This window comes from Trachurus trachurus (assembly GCF_905171665.1).
Source record: "Trachurus trachurus genome assembly, chromosome: 19".
Taxonomy (NCBI): domain Eukaryota; kingdom Metazoa; phylum Chordata; class Actinopteri; order Carangiformes; family Carangidae; genus Trachurus; species Trachurus trachurus.
Genome location: NC_139913.1, coordinates 24,039,745 through 24,058,642, shown reverse-complemented (window position 1 = coordinate 24,058,642; position 18,898 = coordinate 24,039,745). Strand labels below are relative to the sequence as shown.

At 40.6% G+C, this 18,898-nt stretch overlaps 1 protein-coding gene across 2 annotated transcripts in view; it reads left to right on the top strand.

Annotated features, from left to right (window-relative positions):
* plce1 (phospholipase C, epsilon 1) overlaps window positions 1-17,780 on the top strand; it is a 92,791-nt gene extending 75,011 nt beyond the window's left edge. For both annotated transcript variants that reach the window (XM_083994727.1, XM_083994728.1), the window contains 15 exons: window positions 298-433; window positions 720-761; window positions 3,975-4,093; window positions 4,479-4,596; window positions 5,742-5,879; window positions 6,443-6,733; window positions 7,827-7,990; window positions 9,281-9,542; window positions 10,271-10,389; window positions 10,655-10,783; window positions 10,907-11,104; window positions 11,382-11,591; window positions 11,750-11,962; window positions 12,579-12,690; window positions 13,878-17,780. In XM_083994727.1, the coding sequence (XP_083850853.1) occupies window positions 298-433; window positions 720-761; window positions 3,975-4,093; window positions 4,479-4,596; window positions 5,742-5,879; window positions 6,443-6,733; window positions 7,827-7,990; window positions 9,281-9,542; window positions 10,271-10,389; window positions 10,655-10,783; window positions 10,907-11,104; window positions 11,382-11,591; window positions 11,750-11,962; window positions 12,579-12,690; window positions 13,878-14,074 (2,448 nt within the window). In that variant the 3' untranslated portion in view covers window positions 14,075-17,780. The remainder of the gene's footprint in view (window positions 1-297; window positions 434-719; window positions 762-3,974; window positions 4,094-4,478; window positions 4,597-5,741; window positions 5,880-6,442; window positions 6,734-7,826; window positions 7,991-9,280; window positions 9,543-10,270; window positions 10,390-10,654; window positions 10,784-10,906; window positions 11,105-11,381; window positions 11,592-11,749; window positions 11,963-12,578; window positions 12,691-13,877) is intronic.
* Window positions 17,781-18,898: the final 1,118 nt, after the last annotated feature.

The following is an 18,898-nucleotide window of genomic DNA, read 5'->3' as shown; positions in this document are numbered from 1 at the left end:
CAACAATTTAGTTTAGGAGGGAGGTGTGTGTTGTTAAGGCAGCTAACTATAATGCAATGGGGGAAACACTGCTGATTTTAATGACTTTGTGTTGTGAGCAGTTCAGTGGCCAGTGAAAACATATTTTGGCCGGTAAAATTTCATACATTACCTGCCATTGGCAGGTAGGTCACAAAGTGAATTTTATACCCTGCTTATACATAGGTGATGGTAGATATAAACCAAACTGTCTTCAAGTACACTTATGTCTTTGTAAATGAGTTCTTCTTGCTCACAACAGTTTCAACCTTCTCACAGGCTCACCAGCTGGCCCACATGCAGGCACAGGCTAGCAATGGATCAACCGGGGTTACATCGCCTGGCAACCACACCAATGAGGAAGAGGAAGAGGAAGAAGACGAGTACGACTATGACTATGAGTCTCTGTCAGATGGTAAGGATAACTGTACTGGGCTTTGTGGTGGCTGAAAGTGCAGACTTTCAGCACAAAATCAAGTGAACTCAATTAACCTCAAGGACTTAAGAGTTGTCCACAGATTGTTGGGTTAAAACACAGATAAGTTATATGTTTATTTTAATGTTTTAAGCCTTGAATCAGGTTCTGTTCATCTTTATTCTGTCTCTCTTCTTTTCAACACTTTAAGTCTCTCTTTATGTTGACACTCTGTTTTCGCTCCCTTCCTTTCTTTTCTTCTTTATTTTGCCTGCTCTCCACTTAGCTGATGTCCTCACAGCCTCTACTGCCTCATATGGCCTGGAAGGTAAATGCACAGCTCCAATGTGTCTCTCTCAGTACCATTGTTTCCCTCTCATTTTGTTTTGCAGTGGTAGCTGTTTTTTTTTTTTTTAGTAATTTATCTTGTCCTTGGCAAAGTAACAACTTAATATCATCCTTAGTATCCGGTTTTAGTTACTTAAAGATGCTAGTTCCATTTTTCAGGGAAAATGATCTTCTCTTAATGAAAAATGTACAAGTAGATGCTGTGGTTGTCTACCACTGCAGAATAACTACAGAGGAAACATGGATGTGTGATGGTGTGTGGATGTTCACTAGCAATCTGCACCACTGATTCTTGTCTGTGCTCGTACGCTGTATGAGCTGCTAGCTTTCTGCTTTGTGAGGGGACAAAGTCACCAGATCTCCTTTACTGTAGCCATCTTGCTTGGGAACCAGCTGTTCAAAATGTGTCCATACATATTGTGCACCCTATTATGTTTTTATAATTCACTTCAGTCTGTTTGACGGTTAAAAAATATTATGGAGGTTGAGTTGGTTAATGGGATTTAGGAATAATTAATGAGCTAACACTGAGGGGTCTGACTAATGACTGTGTTGCAGACATTCACCTTCCCTCAGACTCTAGCTGATGATATACTGTAAAGACAACCACACGTGTTCTTCAGCCATTCTGACAACAGCAGAGAGCTTCTTTGTAATAACTCTAATTTATAACGGTTTTGGAATATCATTAGGCTGCCTGGTAGCATATTCATCACTACTGGACCGCTAACAGTGGATGGTCATAGACACACAGAGTGTTTATTATGATGTGCACTTGTTTTATCACTATTATGTAGTTGGATTAGTGTGACAAGTATCCCAACCTCCCAGTTTGCCACAGCTTCTTTTTTTTGTTAGTGACTTTGTTGATATGTAGTCTGTGTATCCATCATTCAAAATGACCTCTTAACTACTACCTTAGAGTAACCTGTGTTTATAACAATCGTGATGCAAGTTTGTGTTGTGCTTGTGTATGTCTGTGTGTTTGGTCTTTTGTTTTGACACAGAAGGTAGTAGATGGCTCTTAGATAGATTTCATCTCCCTGTATTTAAAAACAGTGGTAACTCAGGGAAGGATGCAGCCACTGTACAGTAGGCACCTCTGTATTGATTGAGGGCCTGCACTTGTAGAGCACTTAACAACCACTCTAAGCACTTTAGACTTCAGGCCACATTCATATAGTGACACATATTCATACATACTGTATGTACACACACCATCAGGGGTAATTCCTTGTCCACACTTAGAAATGCTGACTTGAGGGGCCGGGAATCCAACCACAAGTGAAAGACCCACTCAGCAGCCTGAGTCACTGATATAGAATTATGAATGACATCAAAATTGTATGTGTGTTAGTAGAGAGAGAAAGAACCCCAAACATTTGATTCATTTCCTCCAGCGTTTTAACACTACGATGTCTGGATGCTTTCTCTTTCTCCCACAAACAGCACACCTCCCTTCCTCCACCCTCTGTACTGTATTTGTCTGTGACCTTCCTAGTGGCTGGGCAGACTCATCAGGGAAACAAAACAAAGCCATCTGGTTTCTCAGGCCCCGAGCTGCCCCCACACTAAAAAACAGACCAGGGGAAACTACCCTGTCCCCATCCCAGTCCCAGCTCTGCTCTGCTCTCTCCTAGTCCCTGCCCTCTGCTTGTCCCTGTCGGAAGAACTTACCGGTCATGGACCTTTCAAATAACATTCCTTTAATCTAAACCTCATAGCGTGGTATCATGCGGTTTTGCAAACAAATCTTTTTGTCAAATATTAACCCTACTAGTCAGCTATCAAGTCACCCTGACTAAATAAACCACCCCCGACTCTGACTGAATCCCTGTTACCGCACACTGTTAGAGATCAACATCAGTTGGCCCAGAAAGAACAAACACTAACATCTGAGGACGAAGCTGCCAAGTTGCCACTGTCCCTTGTCAAACAGTAGCTCCTTCTGGCCCAGTCTGGTCCAACTCACTTCTCCTACCACTGACTATAGCATGGCATTCAGGGCCTTCTCTCTAATAAAACCTAGTCCTGAGGAAGAGAGTTCAAATATCACGACTTAAACATGTTGAAATAAAAAAGAAAAGAAAAAAAAGCCACTGTAATTTTACACCGTTATCTTTCTTTTTGTGGTTTTGGTTGAGATGAACATGTAGGAGGAATGGGAGCAAAGGGAAGAACTCCCTACTGTTACTGCTGTTTACAGTTGATAGACATTGCCTTGAGTATCAGTAAGGGGTGGGGGGTCGATGTGGGCGTTTGCTTGGGAACATGCTCATGAGCACCGCAAGTAGTCATGGATATACAAGATAACTGCTTTTCCTGTCTTAATTATTCTGTAATTGTTCCCACCTGCTCAAAGTTTTCCTCCAGTTTGAGATAAAGGAGATTTTAGACGATGTAGAATTTCAAAATAAAAGACCTAGTTAATCTCTGAATGAAAAGCAGAACAACTGTATGTAGAGTTTTAGAGTTATTCTGTGACATTCAGATCGCTGCAACCACAATGAATATGCTTGCACTGGCCTATTATTGTAAGTCACCTGAACAACAATTAATTTTGTTCAGAATATTAAAAAAAAAAAAAAAAAACTAACAAAAAAAGTGCTTTTAAGCTGCAGATAACGATGGCCCCTCAACACTCTGCCTTTATTCAAGTTACAAGAAAAGCCCACGTCCTCTCCTGAAATAAAGTCACTATTTGTTTTTATAAGAACTAGTTTCCCAGATGCTAAATTTACTTCTTTTGATATATGCATTACTGGTGACTTAATACTATATCAAGCACAACTGACACACCAATGGAAAGTTTTTATTTATGGATTTTTGTCAGGTCCATTTTTGCCTTAACTGGATCAGATGTTGCTTTTTACGCTACACATGAGAATTAGGGCTGTTACAATTGGAGAGAGTTATTATGGTATAGATTCATGAAATCTATTAGTGAAATGTGTTCTTAAGGAAAATTGAGGGGTTGAAGCGAGGTGTATTTGGGTGTTTGCTTGCTTGATTAACAGGTGCATGGTGGTTGCACACATGTCAGTATGTTTCAGCATACGTATTTTTGATAGAAAAAATACTGCCTGGCCCTTGGCAACTGAGCAAGTTGATAAATCGTTGGTTGGTGTTAAATCCCTAATATAAGCTTATTTATTTATTTATTTTTAATAATTTGTTGTTTTTGTCTGAATAGATAACATCCTGGAAGACAAGCCTGAGGGGAAGAACTCAGCAGACAAAGAGGAGCAACCTGTCGATGAAATCCCAAAGAGGATGAAGAAGACTGACAGCACCACACAGAGCAAAGGAAAGGTCAGAAACCACACCATTAAACTGACATAATTGCTGCAGTTCTTATAACACTGAATAACTTTATTTGTAGACTTTATAACTACTTGATGCCAGTAGTCTTTTGCTGTTTGGATTCAGGCCTGTGCTAAGTCATGGTTAATTCTGGGTTATTTACAAAAAAATCAAAGATCGACAAATATGCTGAACACATAGCCGGGTTAAAGTCAGAGAGGAAATTTTAAGATGAATTTGACGCTGATATAAAAGTCAGGTCCACCTGCTGCCTTGCTTCCTCTCGCCTCTGTCTGTGCATCTACAGAGATCCAGTGCTCCAGTAGCACATCACTGTCTCCTCACAGAAAATGTTAATGTGTTCTTCATGTCCTTTGTCTGCCTGCACCTGTAGGTGTTCGACATGGAGCTGGGCGAGGAGTTTTACCTTCCTCAGAACAAGAAGGAGAGCCGGCAGATTGCGCAGGAGTTGTCCGACCTCATCATCTACTGCCAGGCTGTGAAATTCCCTGGTAGAGAATATTTCATCATCCTGTCTCTTTGTCAAACACTGCTCTTTCTCTTCTTTCACGTCTCATTTCAGGCAGTCATTTCTGATTGTTACTGTGTGTTCCCTGGTTCCCTTCATGGATTCTTTTCCCAGTGCAAAGTGATTTATTCTCCGTCAGAATCGTTCTTCCACCCTCTCCTCTTACTCTTGACATGCAATCACTTTCATTATCTCCTCTTTTCTGTCTTGTCCCACTCCCATGTTATATTTAAGAGGTCAAACCTTTCCCCATGTTTCAGATATTTTTTTCACTGCATGACATTTAATATCCCTGTATTTCACTCCATTCCTCTCCCACACAGGACACCCACTAAGATGATGAATCCTTTTCTCCCCCATGGGAAAGATATGGTTACATTTTTTTTGTGTTGTCAGTCCCAAAACTGCACAACAGCACTACATCCTGGGTTCAAATTTGACTTGGGGCCTTTGTCACATGTGACCCTATGCTGTCTCTTAGTTTTAACCGTCTTGCTGTAAGCGGACATGCCAAAAATTGAAATAGTAAAAACTGGATTATTGTAATTCAAGATTCAAAATGCTTTCTGTTCAGCAGTTCAGGATATTTGACTTTATTCTCTGTACCCACATTAAAATTCCTGTTAATTCGTCTTTATTTGGACCTATCTTCATTCTTTGCTACCATTTATCTTTCTTTTTATCCGTTAAATTTCCACCTCTTATCTCCACTTTCCTCTCTCAAGTGTTCTCTTCTCTGCTCGTCTCCTCTTTTCTTTTACATGACATTTGCCCTTATAAACCCGCCAATGTTTTTATTTGTTTACTGTTTCCATGGACCTGAGATGTGAGCAGTAGAAGGGAGGGCAGCATGCCCAGTCCAGATAGACAGCAGACTGCTCACTGTGGTGTCACACATGCTTCAAGTGACGCCTGCAGGACAGAGCAGCAGTATTCTCGTTGTGATGCAGTGACAGCTTTTAGAGAGACAAATTGAGAATAAGAAGAGGGAGAAATGCCCATCATCATCATCATCATCATCATCATCATCATCATTGTCGTCGTCAGTCTTGTTGGGTCTCCAGTCTGTCTGCATTTTGTTATTGACCACACTTTCGTTTTGTCTGCTTGTTTTGTGTGGGAACCCAGGCCTGTCCACGCTGTCTCCAGCCGGCTCTGGCAGAGGCAAGGACCGGGGGAAGAGCAGGAAGTCCATATTTGGCACAGCTCCCGCTCGCTGCAGCGCCACAGGGGAGGTCACAACCCAGAGCCGCGCCCCTGGGAAAGGTACAGTACGCAAGGCTAAAGGCTGCCCATTCTTAGCTTGAGCATGTGTGTGAGTAAGAGGTCAATTTAGTACTTCATGTTTTTTGCTCCATTTTTATTTGTATTTCAGTGATATTTTTGAAAAGTCTTGAATGTTGCTGGGGAGGAGTGGGTGGACATGTATTAAAATAAACAGCAAAAGAATGCAGCACTCCCACTTAAACACTGATATTCATCCAAAAAAGTGTAGATTAACCTGGAAACAACTAAATGGGAGTTTGACTGGATAAGCAGCTACATCACTGTTTCACTCTGTGAACCAAAAATGGATTCAAACCTATTGATCATTTTAGATTGAGCTTGCTTTTGCAAGAAAATTTGTCTTGTGTTAAATTGAATATTGATTTACTATTTCCTCTTGTTGTCAGGGAAATGTGAATGTAAAATCAGTGTTGGTTTTCCTAGTGAAATTCTGAAGGAAACTCTCAAATTTGCCATTAGACTTTACTTTGGCAGAGAACTGTTATGTGCTGTTTGAGGAGAACAGGTGTTGAGGCTCTGTTCTCTCTGTGTTCTACCTCCAGGTGGCGCTGAGCGGCTGAGCTGGGAGGAGCAGCAGACATCTCCTGTCCTCAACCCCCCGACCTCGCTCAGCGCCATCATCCGCACGCCCAAGTGCTACCACATCTCCTCCGTCAACGAGAACGCCGCCAAGCGCCTGTGTCGGCGCTACTCCCAGAAGCTGATCCAGCACACGGTGTGCCAGCTGCTCCGGACGTACCCGGCAGCCACCAGGATCGACTCCACGAACCCCAACCCGCTGCTGTTCTGGCTGCACGGCATCCAGCTGGTGGCACTCAACTATCAGACCGATGGTGAGGACGGCACGGAGAGATGCTTTTAACTCTTTTTATGTGATTGAACTTCAGAACCAGGATCAGGTTTATTGCCCAGTAGGTTTTCACATATGAGGAATCTGCTTTGGTGCTCTGGTGCATAACAATAAACATAGTAAGAAGGAAAGCTATAAACCAATGCAAGTGGTGCAAGTCTGATAGTTTAAATAAAGTAAAAAAAATAAAGTTTTACAATTAAATATTTAGTATGAAAATATCACCTCACCTCATCTGCAGTTTCTAGGTATTTGACAGTTTGTGTCTTCCACAAGAGAGTTTTTTGTAACCATTGGAAGATAAAGGAGAAATGAGAAATGAAGAACACACAGGGCTGCTTCTGAATGATAATCTCTTCACATCTTGTGGCAGTGGCTGAATAACTTTAATTCTACAGTAATGAAGGCAGTGCAGCACATTTCCAATGACAATGAATTTGACATGAATTTGGTGACATTATATGCTGAGTCTGTGTTGAAGCTTTGAAGTGACATATGAAATATTCTTATTGTTTATTCCAAAGTGCTCCATCGAAAGTTCCATCCAAAGTGCTTTTCAATTCCCTCTCAGTCTCCCTCTGTTGATCTGTCTCTCTTTTCCTTTTCTTTCTGTTTCCTTCCCTCTGGTTTTCTACTGTTTTCTTCATCCCTAGAAGTTTTCTGTTGTGTGGATGTGTTTTCTGTCTGAACTCAGAGAGTTGAAGTTATTTCCTCCAAAAATCTCACTCGCTTTTGATCCTTGTCGTACTCCCTTCCTGTTTCTCTTCTTTAGTTCTCTCATCTGTCTCTTGTTTTTCTGCCTTTCTCTGCTACTCACATTTTATCGTCAATTTTGTCCAATTTATATCAAGTTGTGGACAAGGACACACTTTCCTCATTTCAAAAGTGCAGGTTTTCTATGTAGGCCCCTCTATAGCCCTGGTTGAGGAAACAAGCAGTAAATTTCACTCCAGTTGACAGAACTCCACCTCTTTAATTGGCTCATTTTCTAATACTGGCTTGCTGCAGTTGAGGTTTTTGGTAATTGCTGTTTGTTGCAGTGCTATATGAATTAACAGGCTTTTCTCTTTCCCCAGACCTGCCCATGCAGTTGAACACAGCACTGTTTGAGTCCAACGGTGGCTGTGGGTATGTGCTGAAGCCAGCAGTGCTGTGGGACCGTAGCTGCTCACTTTATCAGCAGTTCTGTCCGATGGAGAGAGATGTGGAGAAAATGAGCCCCGCTGTGTATTCCCTCACTGTAAGTTAAAACGATAGATGGAGCAGCATGGAGGATCAGTCAGAATGACCACTTCATCCCTGAGAATTTTCTCTCTTTGCACTTTCATCCTCACTCCTTTTGATCCATACCCTGAGCTTCCTGCCTATTCAGATGTTTTACTACTATTTTATACTGTCAGTTTGGATTTCAGGAGTGCTGCGTAGGAATTTTCTCAGAGGAAGAATCTTGAATCATAATGCAGCTACTTGCAATTTGCAAATGGTATATGTGTAAATAGTTCAAATTTACTCTCTCAGTTTCAGAAAAAAATGTTTTTGCTAAGTGCTGAGAATACTTCATATCGAGTTGTACTGTATATACTTCCATACACATGATCCAGGTTTATGACGTCTTCAAGCTTTTAAAACTTCCTTAGCGTGTTTTCCATCTTTCATCTGCATATAGACCTGCAACAACTGCACAGACTTTATGACTCATATGAGTTCCATTAAGGTGTGTTTGGACAGTTTTATTATAAAAAAGATCTCTATATGTTTTTATTATCTGACAGTCATGAAGGCCACCCAGTTAATTCCATATATCAGTGAATGAACACCCCCACCCTTCTCCTGGTCTCCTTTTTTTTCAGTCTGTGCTTTTCATCACTTTGCATCACCCACTGCATTGAACATTACTGCTCTTAGTCTATAAGATACATATGTGAGAACTGTAGAGAAGATAGAGAAGATACAGTAGGAGAAGGTGACATTTAACAGTACAAGTGAAAATAGATTTTTCTTTTTAAAATATGTATAAGTCAGTTATATTTCATGACAAAATTATTGTTGACATAAATGAACAGCATTTGTAACAGTGTTTTCTCTAAGTACGAAGTGGTTTTTATTTCTTGAGAAGCTCTCTAATAACCCGATTGAATTACACTAGGAAAGGAAATATGTTACCGTACACATCCTCGTTCTGTTGCCTTCAATTATTGTTAACATTCTTAGCAAGTTGCACTGTTTACCCTCTGACATCCATCATCATCTGTCAGGTTCAGATTATCTGCTTCCATACTGTCTGTGTTTGTGTGTGTGGGGGAGGGGGGAAGATGAAGTAGAGTCCTTGCTGGCAGGTCAGAGTGACTTCACTGACTGTTGTTTGGCTTCGTGCCTGCTTAGGTTTTCATCAAAAGCACTGAAAACAAGGTTGATTTAGAGAGAGTGGATAATGTTGAAAGAATCTTAACTGCAAGTGCTGTTGATACATGGCATTATTATTGGTGCTCATTCATCACATGACGCCTTCTCCCTTCTGCTTTTCTCTCAGATCGTGTCTGGTCAGAACGTCTGCCCCGCTAACAGCGCTGGAAGCCCCTGCATCGAGGTGGACGTCCTGGGCATGCCCGTGGACAGCTGCCACTTCCGCACCAAACCCATCCACCGCAACACCCTCAACCCCATGTGGAACGAGCACTTTCAGTTCACCGTGCACTTTGAAGAGATGTGCTTCCTGCGCTTTGCTGTGGTGGAGAACAACAGTTCCCAGACCACCGCTCAGAGGACTCTGCCTCTGAAAGCCCTCAAGTCAGGTAGGAGTCTCACACACCGTGGACCAGGTTCAGCAGCCCAAACTCTGTACATAGTATATTCAAATATGCAGTGGTGGACAGTAACGGAGTAAATTTACTTGAATACTGTACTTAAGTACATATCCAGAGGATTTGTACTTTACTTGAGTATTAGATTTCTTTGGTACTTATTACTCTTACTTGAATACATTTCCAAGACAAATATTTTTACTTTTACTCGAGTTAATTTCTAGGAAGGCTGAAAAGTACTTGTTACTTTCAGGTCTGCTCTTTTTTTTTTTTTTTTTTTTCTAAAATCCTATTGAACACAAGCTGTGTTTGTGAAAGCAGGAAACCCTAACCCCTAAAAGCAGCACATCAGTGCAGCTGGTTTCAGAGAGTTCATTCTCACAAACAAGAGTTAAAAGCTCCTTAAATTCATTTAGAAAAAATTATAGTAATTCATTGATATAAATAAAAATAAGAAATTTACTCTTTTACTTAAAGTAAATTTAAAAACATGTACTTTTGGATACTTAAGTACCTTTAAAAGCAAGTACTTTTTTACTCTTACTCGAGTAACATGTCGACTGAGCTACTTTTACTTGTAACTGAGTAGTATTTGTACTCTTACTCAAGTACTGGGGTCGAGTACTCTGTCCATCTCTGCACATATGCAGCTAAAATACACAGAATTTTGATAACTGCTGCATTGTGAAGTCAAAACGTTGTTGTTCTGTGTGTTTCAGGTTACAGACACATCCAGTTGAGGACTCAGCATAATGAGCCACTTGAAGTGTCCAGCTTATTCGTCTACAGCCGCAGAACAGAGGAGGTTCCCACAGGGGGCGCTACTCCCTCATCCTTGGTACGACTTATTCAGGCCAGGTCTTGAGATGCACTTGAGAAACCTTTTTAACGTCACAGACATGTTAAAATTTTGAATATTGTAGTCTGCAATCCAAGAATGTTCAAAGAAATCTTGCTGGCACTGTGAGCAGCGTCACTGCTGTCAATCACTGTGGTTTTGCATTTCCACCGTCTCCGAGGAGAGAGCCAGAAAGGCCGTCTTCTAAAGCAGAACCATCATGACAGTATGTTTGGTATTAAACCTGCTCCTGCTTTCTGTACAGCTGTTCAGTTCGGAGGAGAAATGTGCCTCGCTGCAGCAGCAGGTGACGGTGCACGGAGCCCCCGGTCCGGAGCCCTTCACCGTGTTCGCTGTTACTGAGCAGACCACCACCAAACAGCTGCTGGACACGGTCAGTCACTTCCACATAAAGATTTATCACACATGAATTTTGTCATTGCAGCCTTTCTGTCATCTCCATCATCATCCTCTTGTGTTCTACACATATTAAGTTTTTCATCTTACCTCACCACAGGTTTTAGCGTCTGCAGGAAACCCATCCGACTACTTCCTTTGTGAGGAGAGGGTTCCTCTGTTGAAGGAGCGCAGTGAAGTGAAGCGTTGTGCTCAGTATCGAGCTCTGGCCCCTGAAGAGGAGCTGGTCCGGCTGGTCTACGGCTGGAACGCTGAGGAGGGATATGTGGGGAGGATTTGCCTCAAAACAAGAGAGGAGGTGTTTGTCAAATTATTCATTTAGAGCAGCATGTGTTTTATTGGAGTTTAATGTTTCTTATCTGTTGAATGATGCAGAACAATTTAATGTAGTTGTCTTCATGTTGATCTAGCAGTAATCCCATTTAATGTTATTGAATTTAATATAAAATCAATTAAATACTACAGACCATAATATATTTAATGTAGAGTATGGCTCCTCCTTGTGGTCATCCCTTGCAGTCATTTATATTTATTAATAGTGCTGCTTTACATCTGTTATTCTGTCACTCTTGTAGAACTTAAATGAGAGGAACACGGTGCCAGACGGAGAGGAGGAGCTCCCTGTAGGAGGTAGAGAAGGAGCGGGAGGAGGAGGAGTGGGAGGAGGTGGGGGAGGAGGAGAGGACGACATGTTCTTTGTCCAGGTCCACGAAGTTTCACCAGAACAGCCTCACACTGTGATCAAGGCCCCGCGCTACAGCACGGCTCAGGACATCATACAGCAGGTGGGGACAGACAGTCAAGGACACGTTTTCTTTATTTGATAAAGATTGTGTTTTAAGGAGACCGAATCAAGTCGGACAAGGTTTCTAACATGATAAAAGCTCACAAAATAAGGCCTTTTCTGTCTGCTCTTGTTTCTTTTGTTCCCTCTCTCTGTCAGACTCTGTCAAAGGCCAAGTATTCCTACAGCATCCTATCAAACCCCAACCCCTGTGACTATGTCCTGATGGAGGAAGTGACCAAGGACGTGGGCTCAAAGAAGTCCTCCACCACCAAACCTCTGCAGCGGGTGCTTCTGGATCAGGAGTGTGTCTACCATGCTCAGAGTCGCTGGCGCGGCGCCGGAAAGTTCATTCTTAAGCTGAAAGAGCAGGTAGCTCCAAACCTGGTCGTTACTTTACAGTGCTAGAGACGTTTTCACCTGCAGCACTAACACCTCGCCTGCTGCATGTGTGTCATGAACTCTTGCAGTTTCAACTTGTGTGTGCTTGCAAAAACTGATTCTTTCTAACTTTGTGTTCATTCACATCTCTCATCTCTAAATCCATGTTGTTTTGTATAGTCGTTGTGTGATGAATTGTATGTGCTTTTAACCTGCTTTTGCTTTGCTTGTTTGTAATTTTGTGTTGTGTGTACTTGCTGATCGTTGTGCTTGGTTTACAGTTCAATGTTAAGCTTTGTCTGGTTATTTTTATATATTTTATATCTGTGAGTATTTATTTTTTTATTTATTCATCATCCATTTACCCTTATAGCCCGTTTACTGATGCATTTGTAAATATGAATAGATTGAATGTTTTTCAGTGACCTACCTTGGTTGAATAAAAGTGAAACATTTTGAAGCAAATTCATTCTTCATTCATGCAAAAAAAAAAAGCAAGACCCTTTTTGTCTTTTTTAAATTTTAAAGAAGAACATGATTGTAAGCCTGGCACATTTCTATATGGTCTTTATGCATTTCAATAACATGGATCTATTTCTGCTCCCAGGTGGTGCGTGAAGACAAAAAGAAAGTAATTTCCTTCGCCAGCGAGCTCAAGAAGCTGACCAGTCGCAGCCGCAGCATGACGACTGGCAGCGGAGTGGACGGTCCTGCCCAGAGTAAGGATGATAGAGCTGCATGCTGTGTGGCTCTGACTGAGCTCCAGGAGTGAGGCTCACACTCTGCCTGCTGTCTGTGCATGGAAAGGCAACAGAGGTACCGTATGTTGTCTCTAACCTCTAACACTGCAACATTGTAGGTGCCAGTATAAAACAGCTAAATAATAAATAATTAAAAAAAAAACTTTTTAGTAGTCATGCTAACTTTGCAAGCAGGTTATGTGTAGAATTGTATTTGCATTTGAGATGTGAGCACATTGGAAAGAACAGTCAACAGTCACATCACAAGGCTTATTCACTTCCCACTTACAGATGTTCCAGTTTTCTGAGCACTAAAACATTCTCACGTCCATATTGACACAATAACCACAGCACCTTTTTGGGATGTAAATGAAGGAGCCAGAGCAGTCATTCAGAGATTGTTTTGTTAATTATGATTTCTAAAGTCAAGAATGAACTTTGACCTGACTAGTTGTGAGTAGGTTAGAGGTGGTCTTGTTGCAGGTGTGTTTGGGCGGTCAGTTGAGCATGATACTCACATTTTTGTCACAATGTAGTGTAAGATTTGGGTTTTACAGTAGGTTTTGTTTACATTTACAGTACTTAAATATGGATTTATATATTGAATATATTTCAGGAAGGACAAGGCCAGAATTAGAGCCAGCTCACACTTGGACCCAAACAGACCACTTCAATAGAGGAGGGTGGGAAACAGGGAATACCCAAAAAGGTTCCCTAGTGTCATAGATGTTACATTCCTATAAAACAACTCCTGTTAACACACCAAGAAAACAGGACTTTGAAGTAAATGAATCCTTAATATACCAGACTATGCTACAAAGAAGGATCATAATAGGCTAAATGGCTTTTAGCTGTAATCAGCAACTTCATATTATTTAATAATTTATATGTAAAAGGGAAACACTCAAGTGGGATAGGAACCACAGTATGACTTATATTTCAATTTACTTCAAAGTCTGTTTACAATTAATTGCAATGTCCACTTCCATACTGTACATCCTAATATTTAGTAGCAACATTTCATCCTGCCTATAACAGTCTCAATCTGCTTTGTGGCTACAGTTCATCATGGTTGTGTTTTTATGCATCAGTCAGTCTTTCTAGAAACTCACTGGTGTTTTATTCTAATAAGAACAACATGAGAATAAACGCTGTGTCCTCTGCAGGGTGTCAGTCTGCAGCTGCAGGTCTGAAGGCGTGGGTGGCAGAGGGCAGGGTGGGGGCAGGAAGGTTCCTACAGGCCACTTCCTCCTCCTCCTCTTCCTTTAGGGGACACCTCCTACCTGTGCATCTGCCCACCCCCTCTCTGACCCCCCTGGCCTGGAAGCTTCACCTCCTCAGGAACTGGAAGATCCACAAATGAAATCTAGAGAGAGACTGTGACGCTGACTACTTCTTAAACTTGGAGGATTTCCCTTTGCAAGAAGTCAAGGTGTTTGACTGAAGGTTGTGACACACGGCGGACACGCTCCTCTCCAAAGGAGTCTGATCCTGCTTTGTGTTAGTGGAGCGAGTGGAGGCCGGGATTCATCCCAACCCAAGCCCTGTTAACAGGTTAGGTGACAGGTTGAATGATGGATGAGAGTTACCGACTGGAAATCGCACCCAGCGTCACTTTAGAGCAGTGACAGACAGCCATGTGGGCCGTCCCAGCTGGTCTTGGTTTATTGGTTGTAGTGCGGCTCCAAAGAGAGTCCAGAGTACCAGGGGCAGCTGCTGTTGTTGAAATCATCTGGTACGTGATCAGGCAAAAAAAAAAAAGCTGAAAAGTATTCCCTCTCACCAACATATGGGAGGAATTTGTCAAAAAAAACAACTTCCCAGAGTCATGTTAAAAAGATGACGAGGTATGGGTTTGCTTTCAGATGTGCCAGTTTTTTTTTAATCTAAAATGTTGAAGCAAAGAGTAAGGGCGGACGGGAGGGGGGAATGAGTTTTGTGAATACACTTTTTCAAAGAGTTGATTCAGGGGAAATTTAAATATGGCTCCACAAGAGATAAAATGGCCAGTGCACTAGCACAGACTCTGGTTCACAATTGGAGGAATATAACCTGTATTTGGTTTAAAGTAAGTTTATAAACAACTTTTACTTTTTCTTTTCGTGGTTGGGGCGTCACTATAAGAAAGCACATAGCATCTGCAAAGAGATGCGGAACAAGAGATGAAGGATAATACGAGGGCCGAGGGGGTGAAAACGTTTTTTCTTCTCTCCTTCTTTGGTATGGGCTGTTTTGGCTGAGGGCATTGTGAAGGAGACTGACAAGCTGGCTTGTACAATTCTTTTCTTAATGTTCCACTTTCACAGTACTGTAAGGGCACATTTTAAGGGCAGTGCAGATTGTTGCCTGTTTCTGTCAGAAATGTCAAAGTGAGACGACATATATATATTTTAACAGATATTCTGTGATGGAAGCAGCACACGTCCTGTGATTTCTTGGACACTACTGTCTCTGCCCTAAAGGTGACAATACACAGCAGTGTTTTAAGGCAGTCTACATGTGGGATGTTAATGTTTTGTTGGTAGTGTTGTCCTTCTGTGTTGCCTTAAAATGCTGTGACACTGCCTTTAAATTTTAAATTGTGTTGCTGTATCTCTGACAATGATCTTCGGCTGTTTCCATAAGGGATTTTAGTGCTATCATCATTCTCCACAAATGATTATCTCAACATCTTCTCTCACCAACTGAATTCATTAATTGTTAAAAAGTAAAAATGATATATTTCTAGGTATTTTCACTGAAGATGAATGAGTAATAATTTTCTTGATATGATATCCAGTGATAACATTTTCCATGAAATATAACACATATACACAATGCATGTTCTATAGAAATCCTTTTACTGTGTTAAATAAAATAAGCAAAATCCTCAAACTGTAAACACAAGCCAAACATAGTGCCATCTAATTTTGGATTTAAATTGAAAACAAATCTGTTGAATGGAGATATGAAGAAGTATGTCCTTCAGTTTCATCCTTTATTTGAACAGGAGAATGATCATTTTAGGACCCATTTTCTTTATTCGGACTCAGCCTAGTCTTCTGCAAACAGCATTTTGCACATTTTGTTCTCCTTTTGCTGTAATTTCCATGTTTTGTGTTATTACCTGATTTATGACAGAAAGGTGATTGTTAAATTCATGGTAAAATTATCTTTTTCTATGATCATAATATTTATTCTTCTTAATTTCGGGCCAGTTGCGAATTGAGTTGTGAGAAAAGCACAAGTATATTTGGATACTTTTTTACAAGTCGCTGTCAAAGTATGTAGTCTGAGCTCAAACTTAAAATTCCAACACAAAATTAGTGTTAAACAGAATGATTTGCATTGAATTTAACTCCTTTGGCCTAAATTTTACTGTCCTTAATTTGGATTGCATTATCTTTATAGAATACTAGTATTGATTGATTGTCATTGATTATGATTGTAGAGTTTATTTCCACTCACTGTTCATTTCAATTTTCTTTCACTATGTGGTAAAAACTATTGGGGACTACTTAACCCAACATTTCCATATATTGTTTTTGATTTATTATTATATTATTTTCCCCTACAGAGTGTAGTTTAACTACTTTTAAGATCTATAGTAAAATGTTAAAAGGCAGCTGATCAATGTGACTACACTTGTCAAACATTGTAGAGACAAAAAAAAACTCTTCTGTGAGTTGTGTAACTAAAGATTCTGACCCCACTCCTGCTAAAACAATGTAAGGTTATGAATATAGTAAGCCTTTACATCAAGAAGTCAATTTGCCTGTTTTTAATCCACACTCCAACGCTGACTGACTAAAATGATGCATTCATAAGCTTCCTCTATCCCACAGACAGCAATTGATTCCTGTTAAAATGTAGGAAACTAAGTATAATTTTATTCAAAAGTGTTGGATTTTTATTTTGTAGGCATTATTGGCAAATTAGGCCACACTCCACAAAAAGAATTTGACTTTGTGTCCTTTTTCTTTTCATTTATTCAAATAAAATTTTGCTCTGTGCCAAGTAATGATGTATGAATTTTAGTGCAATAGTGAAGTTCTCTCACGTCAAATCTTTTTAGGTTTTACTATCAACAAATTACTGACATTTTTTACTCCTTTTTGTTTTTCTTTACTCTAATTCCTTCTTCCTGATCTTGACTTGTTCTTAAAATTGACATAATTTACGCACAAAGATGATATTTTGTTTGTCATAAAGCAGCAGGATGATCCCTAAATCAAACTGTAGTCCCAGAAACCGCAACTCTGTTAGTGACAGTAGGTTCAGTTATCATTGTTACACCTGTCAGGCTTTTGTTACCGTAATTGAAACATGTAGAAGTGTCATTATATAGCTAGTATGCTGGATAACAGTAATATCGCTGATGTAACTATGTGAAATCCACACTGACTATGAAGAGGAAGGGACATTTTCTGTTGAATTGTACATTTATGATCCATCTGCTTCATCACATTTTGTTTTCTTTCTTTCTAACTTGTAGACCTCATTTCTGAATGTAACATTTCTTAACGTGTTAAACCTGAGACAAATGTATTGTGTGTTTGGATGTTATTTATTTCAATGTGAAGCCCTGGTTGGCATTTATCTGTTCTTGTTTATGTAAAAAAAAATCCTGTAAGAAGTTTTAAGTGTTTTTTTTTATTTATTTCAATATAAAAGAGGATAATCTCTGAACTGCCCTAACTTTACTCAAACGTATTTAGATATGTAAAGAAATATTTTACTTTATGTGTAAAATATTCAATATAGTATTCATAGTTCTGGCATGTTATTCTGCAGTACACAGTAGCAGCTTTTAATGCCTTTTACTTGGTGAGTTTTCATAAATGTTGACAAAAGCTGACAATTTGAAACTTTGTTGAATCATTCATTTGGATGATTTTGGTGTATTCATTATATCCACTGAATATGACACGTGTTTGCTGACTGTGGGCTATGTTTTATTTTTTAGCACTCTGGTGTTACCTTAAGATGTGCAGTATACCCTTTAACATCCACAATCCATGTAATGATGTGGCTGTCCAGTGAACATCTGTCTATTTACTTGAATTTTTCAATGGATGCTAAGTGGTGGATTTATTACATACCAAGATCCTAATAAAACTACAAATACTTATATGTGTTGTGCTATGTTCTGTTCTAGCTGATGATATCACCCACTCTAGCCCTATAGTGCTATACACACCTATTTATAAGTTGAATTTTGCCCGAAAAGTTTTAAACTGTCATAAATCAGAAACTATTGAAAATATCAATACGATGAATTATAGCTGAATAGCTGAACGTTTTGTGAACATATTAAAGGTGAATGAAGTCTGTAGCTGAAAATATGCTGAAGTAATAGAAGCTCAAAGAGGTTGAAGTTATGAAGCCTCTGCTTGTCAAACACAATACACACCCATTATTTGTCAAAATGATCAAGGGTTTTAAACAGTCATGAATCAAAAACTGTTAAAGGTATCAATACGCTGAATAATAGCTGAAAGTTTTGTGAATATTATAAAGGTTGAATCAAGTCTGTAGCTGAAAGTACGCTGAAGTAGTTAAAAAGCTGCACATTTTGATATCTGAATTGTTGATATAGCACAAAATATGGAGTAGTTAGATGCCGAAAAAGAGAAGACGTCGCAAGAATAATATTAAGAATGAATTGAACTGCCACCTTACCATGGTGGAGGGGTTTGAGCACCTAGGAGCTATGTTGTCGGGGGCTTAATGCCCCTGGTAGGGTCTCCCAAGGCAAACAGGTCCTAGGTGACGGGTCAGACTAAGAGCGGTTCCAAAGCCCCTTATGAAAAAAGTAATATCGAGGAAGTCCATGTCGCCTGGATTGGCGTCACCGGGGCCCCACCCTGGAGCCAGGCCTGGGGTTGGGGCTCATAGGCGAGCATCTGGTGGCCGGGTTTCTGCCCACGGGACCCAGCCAGGCCCAGCCCGAAAGAGCAACGTGGGCCAGCCTTCCAGTAGGCCCACCACCCGCAGGAAGGACCATAAGGGGCCGGTGCAATGTGTTTTGGGTGGCAGCCATGGGCGGGGGCCCCGGCGACCCAATCCCCGGACAACGACTCTGGCTTTAGGGACATAGAATGTCACCTCGCTGGGGGGGTTGAGAGGTATCGGCTAGAGATAGTCGGGCTCACCTCCACTCACTGAGAGAGGCTGGACTCTCTTCCACTCTGGAGTTGCCCACGGT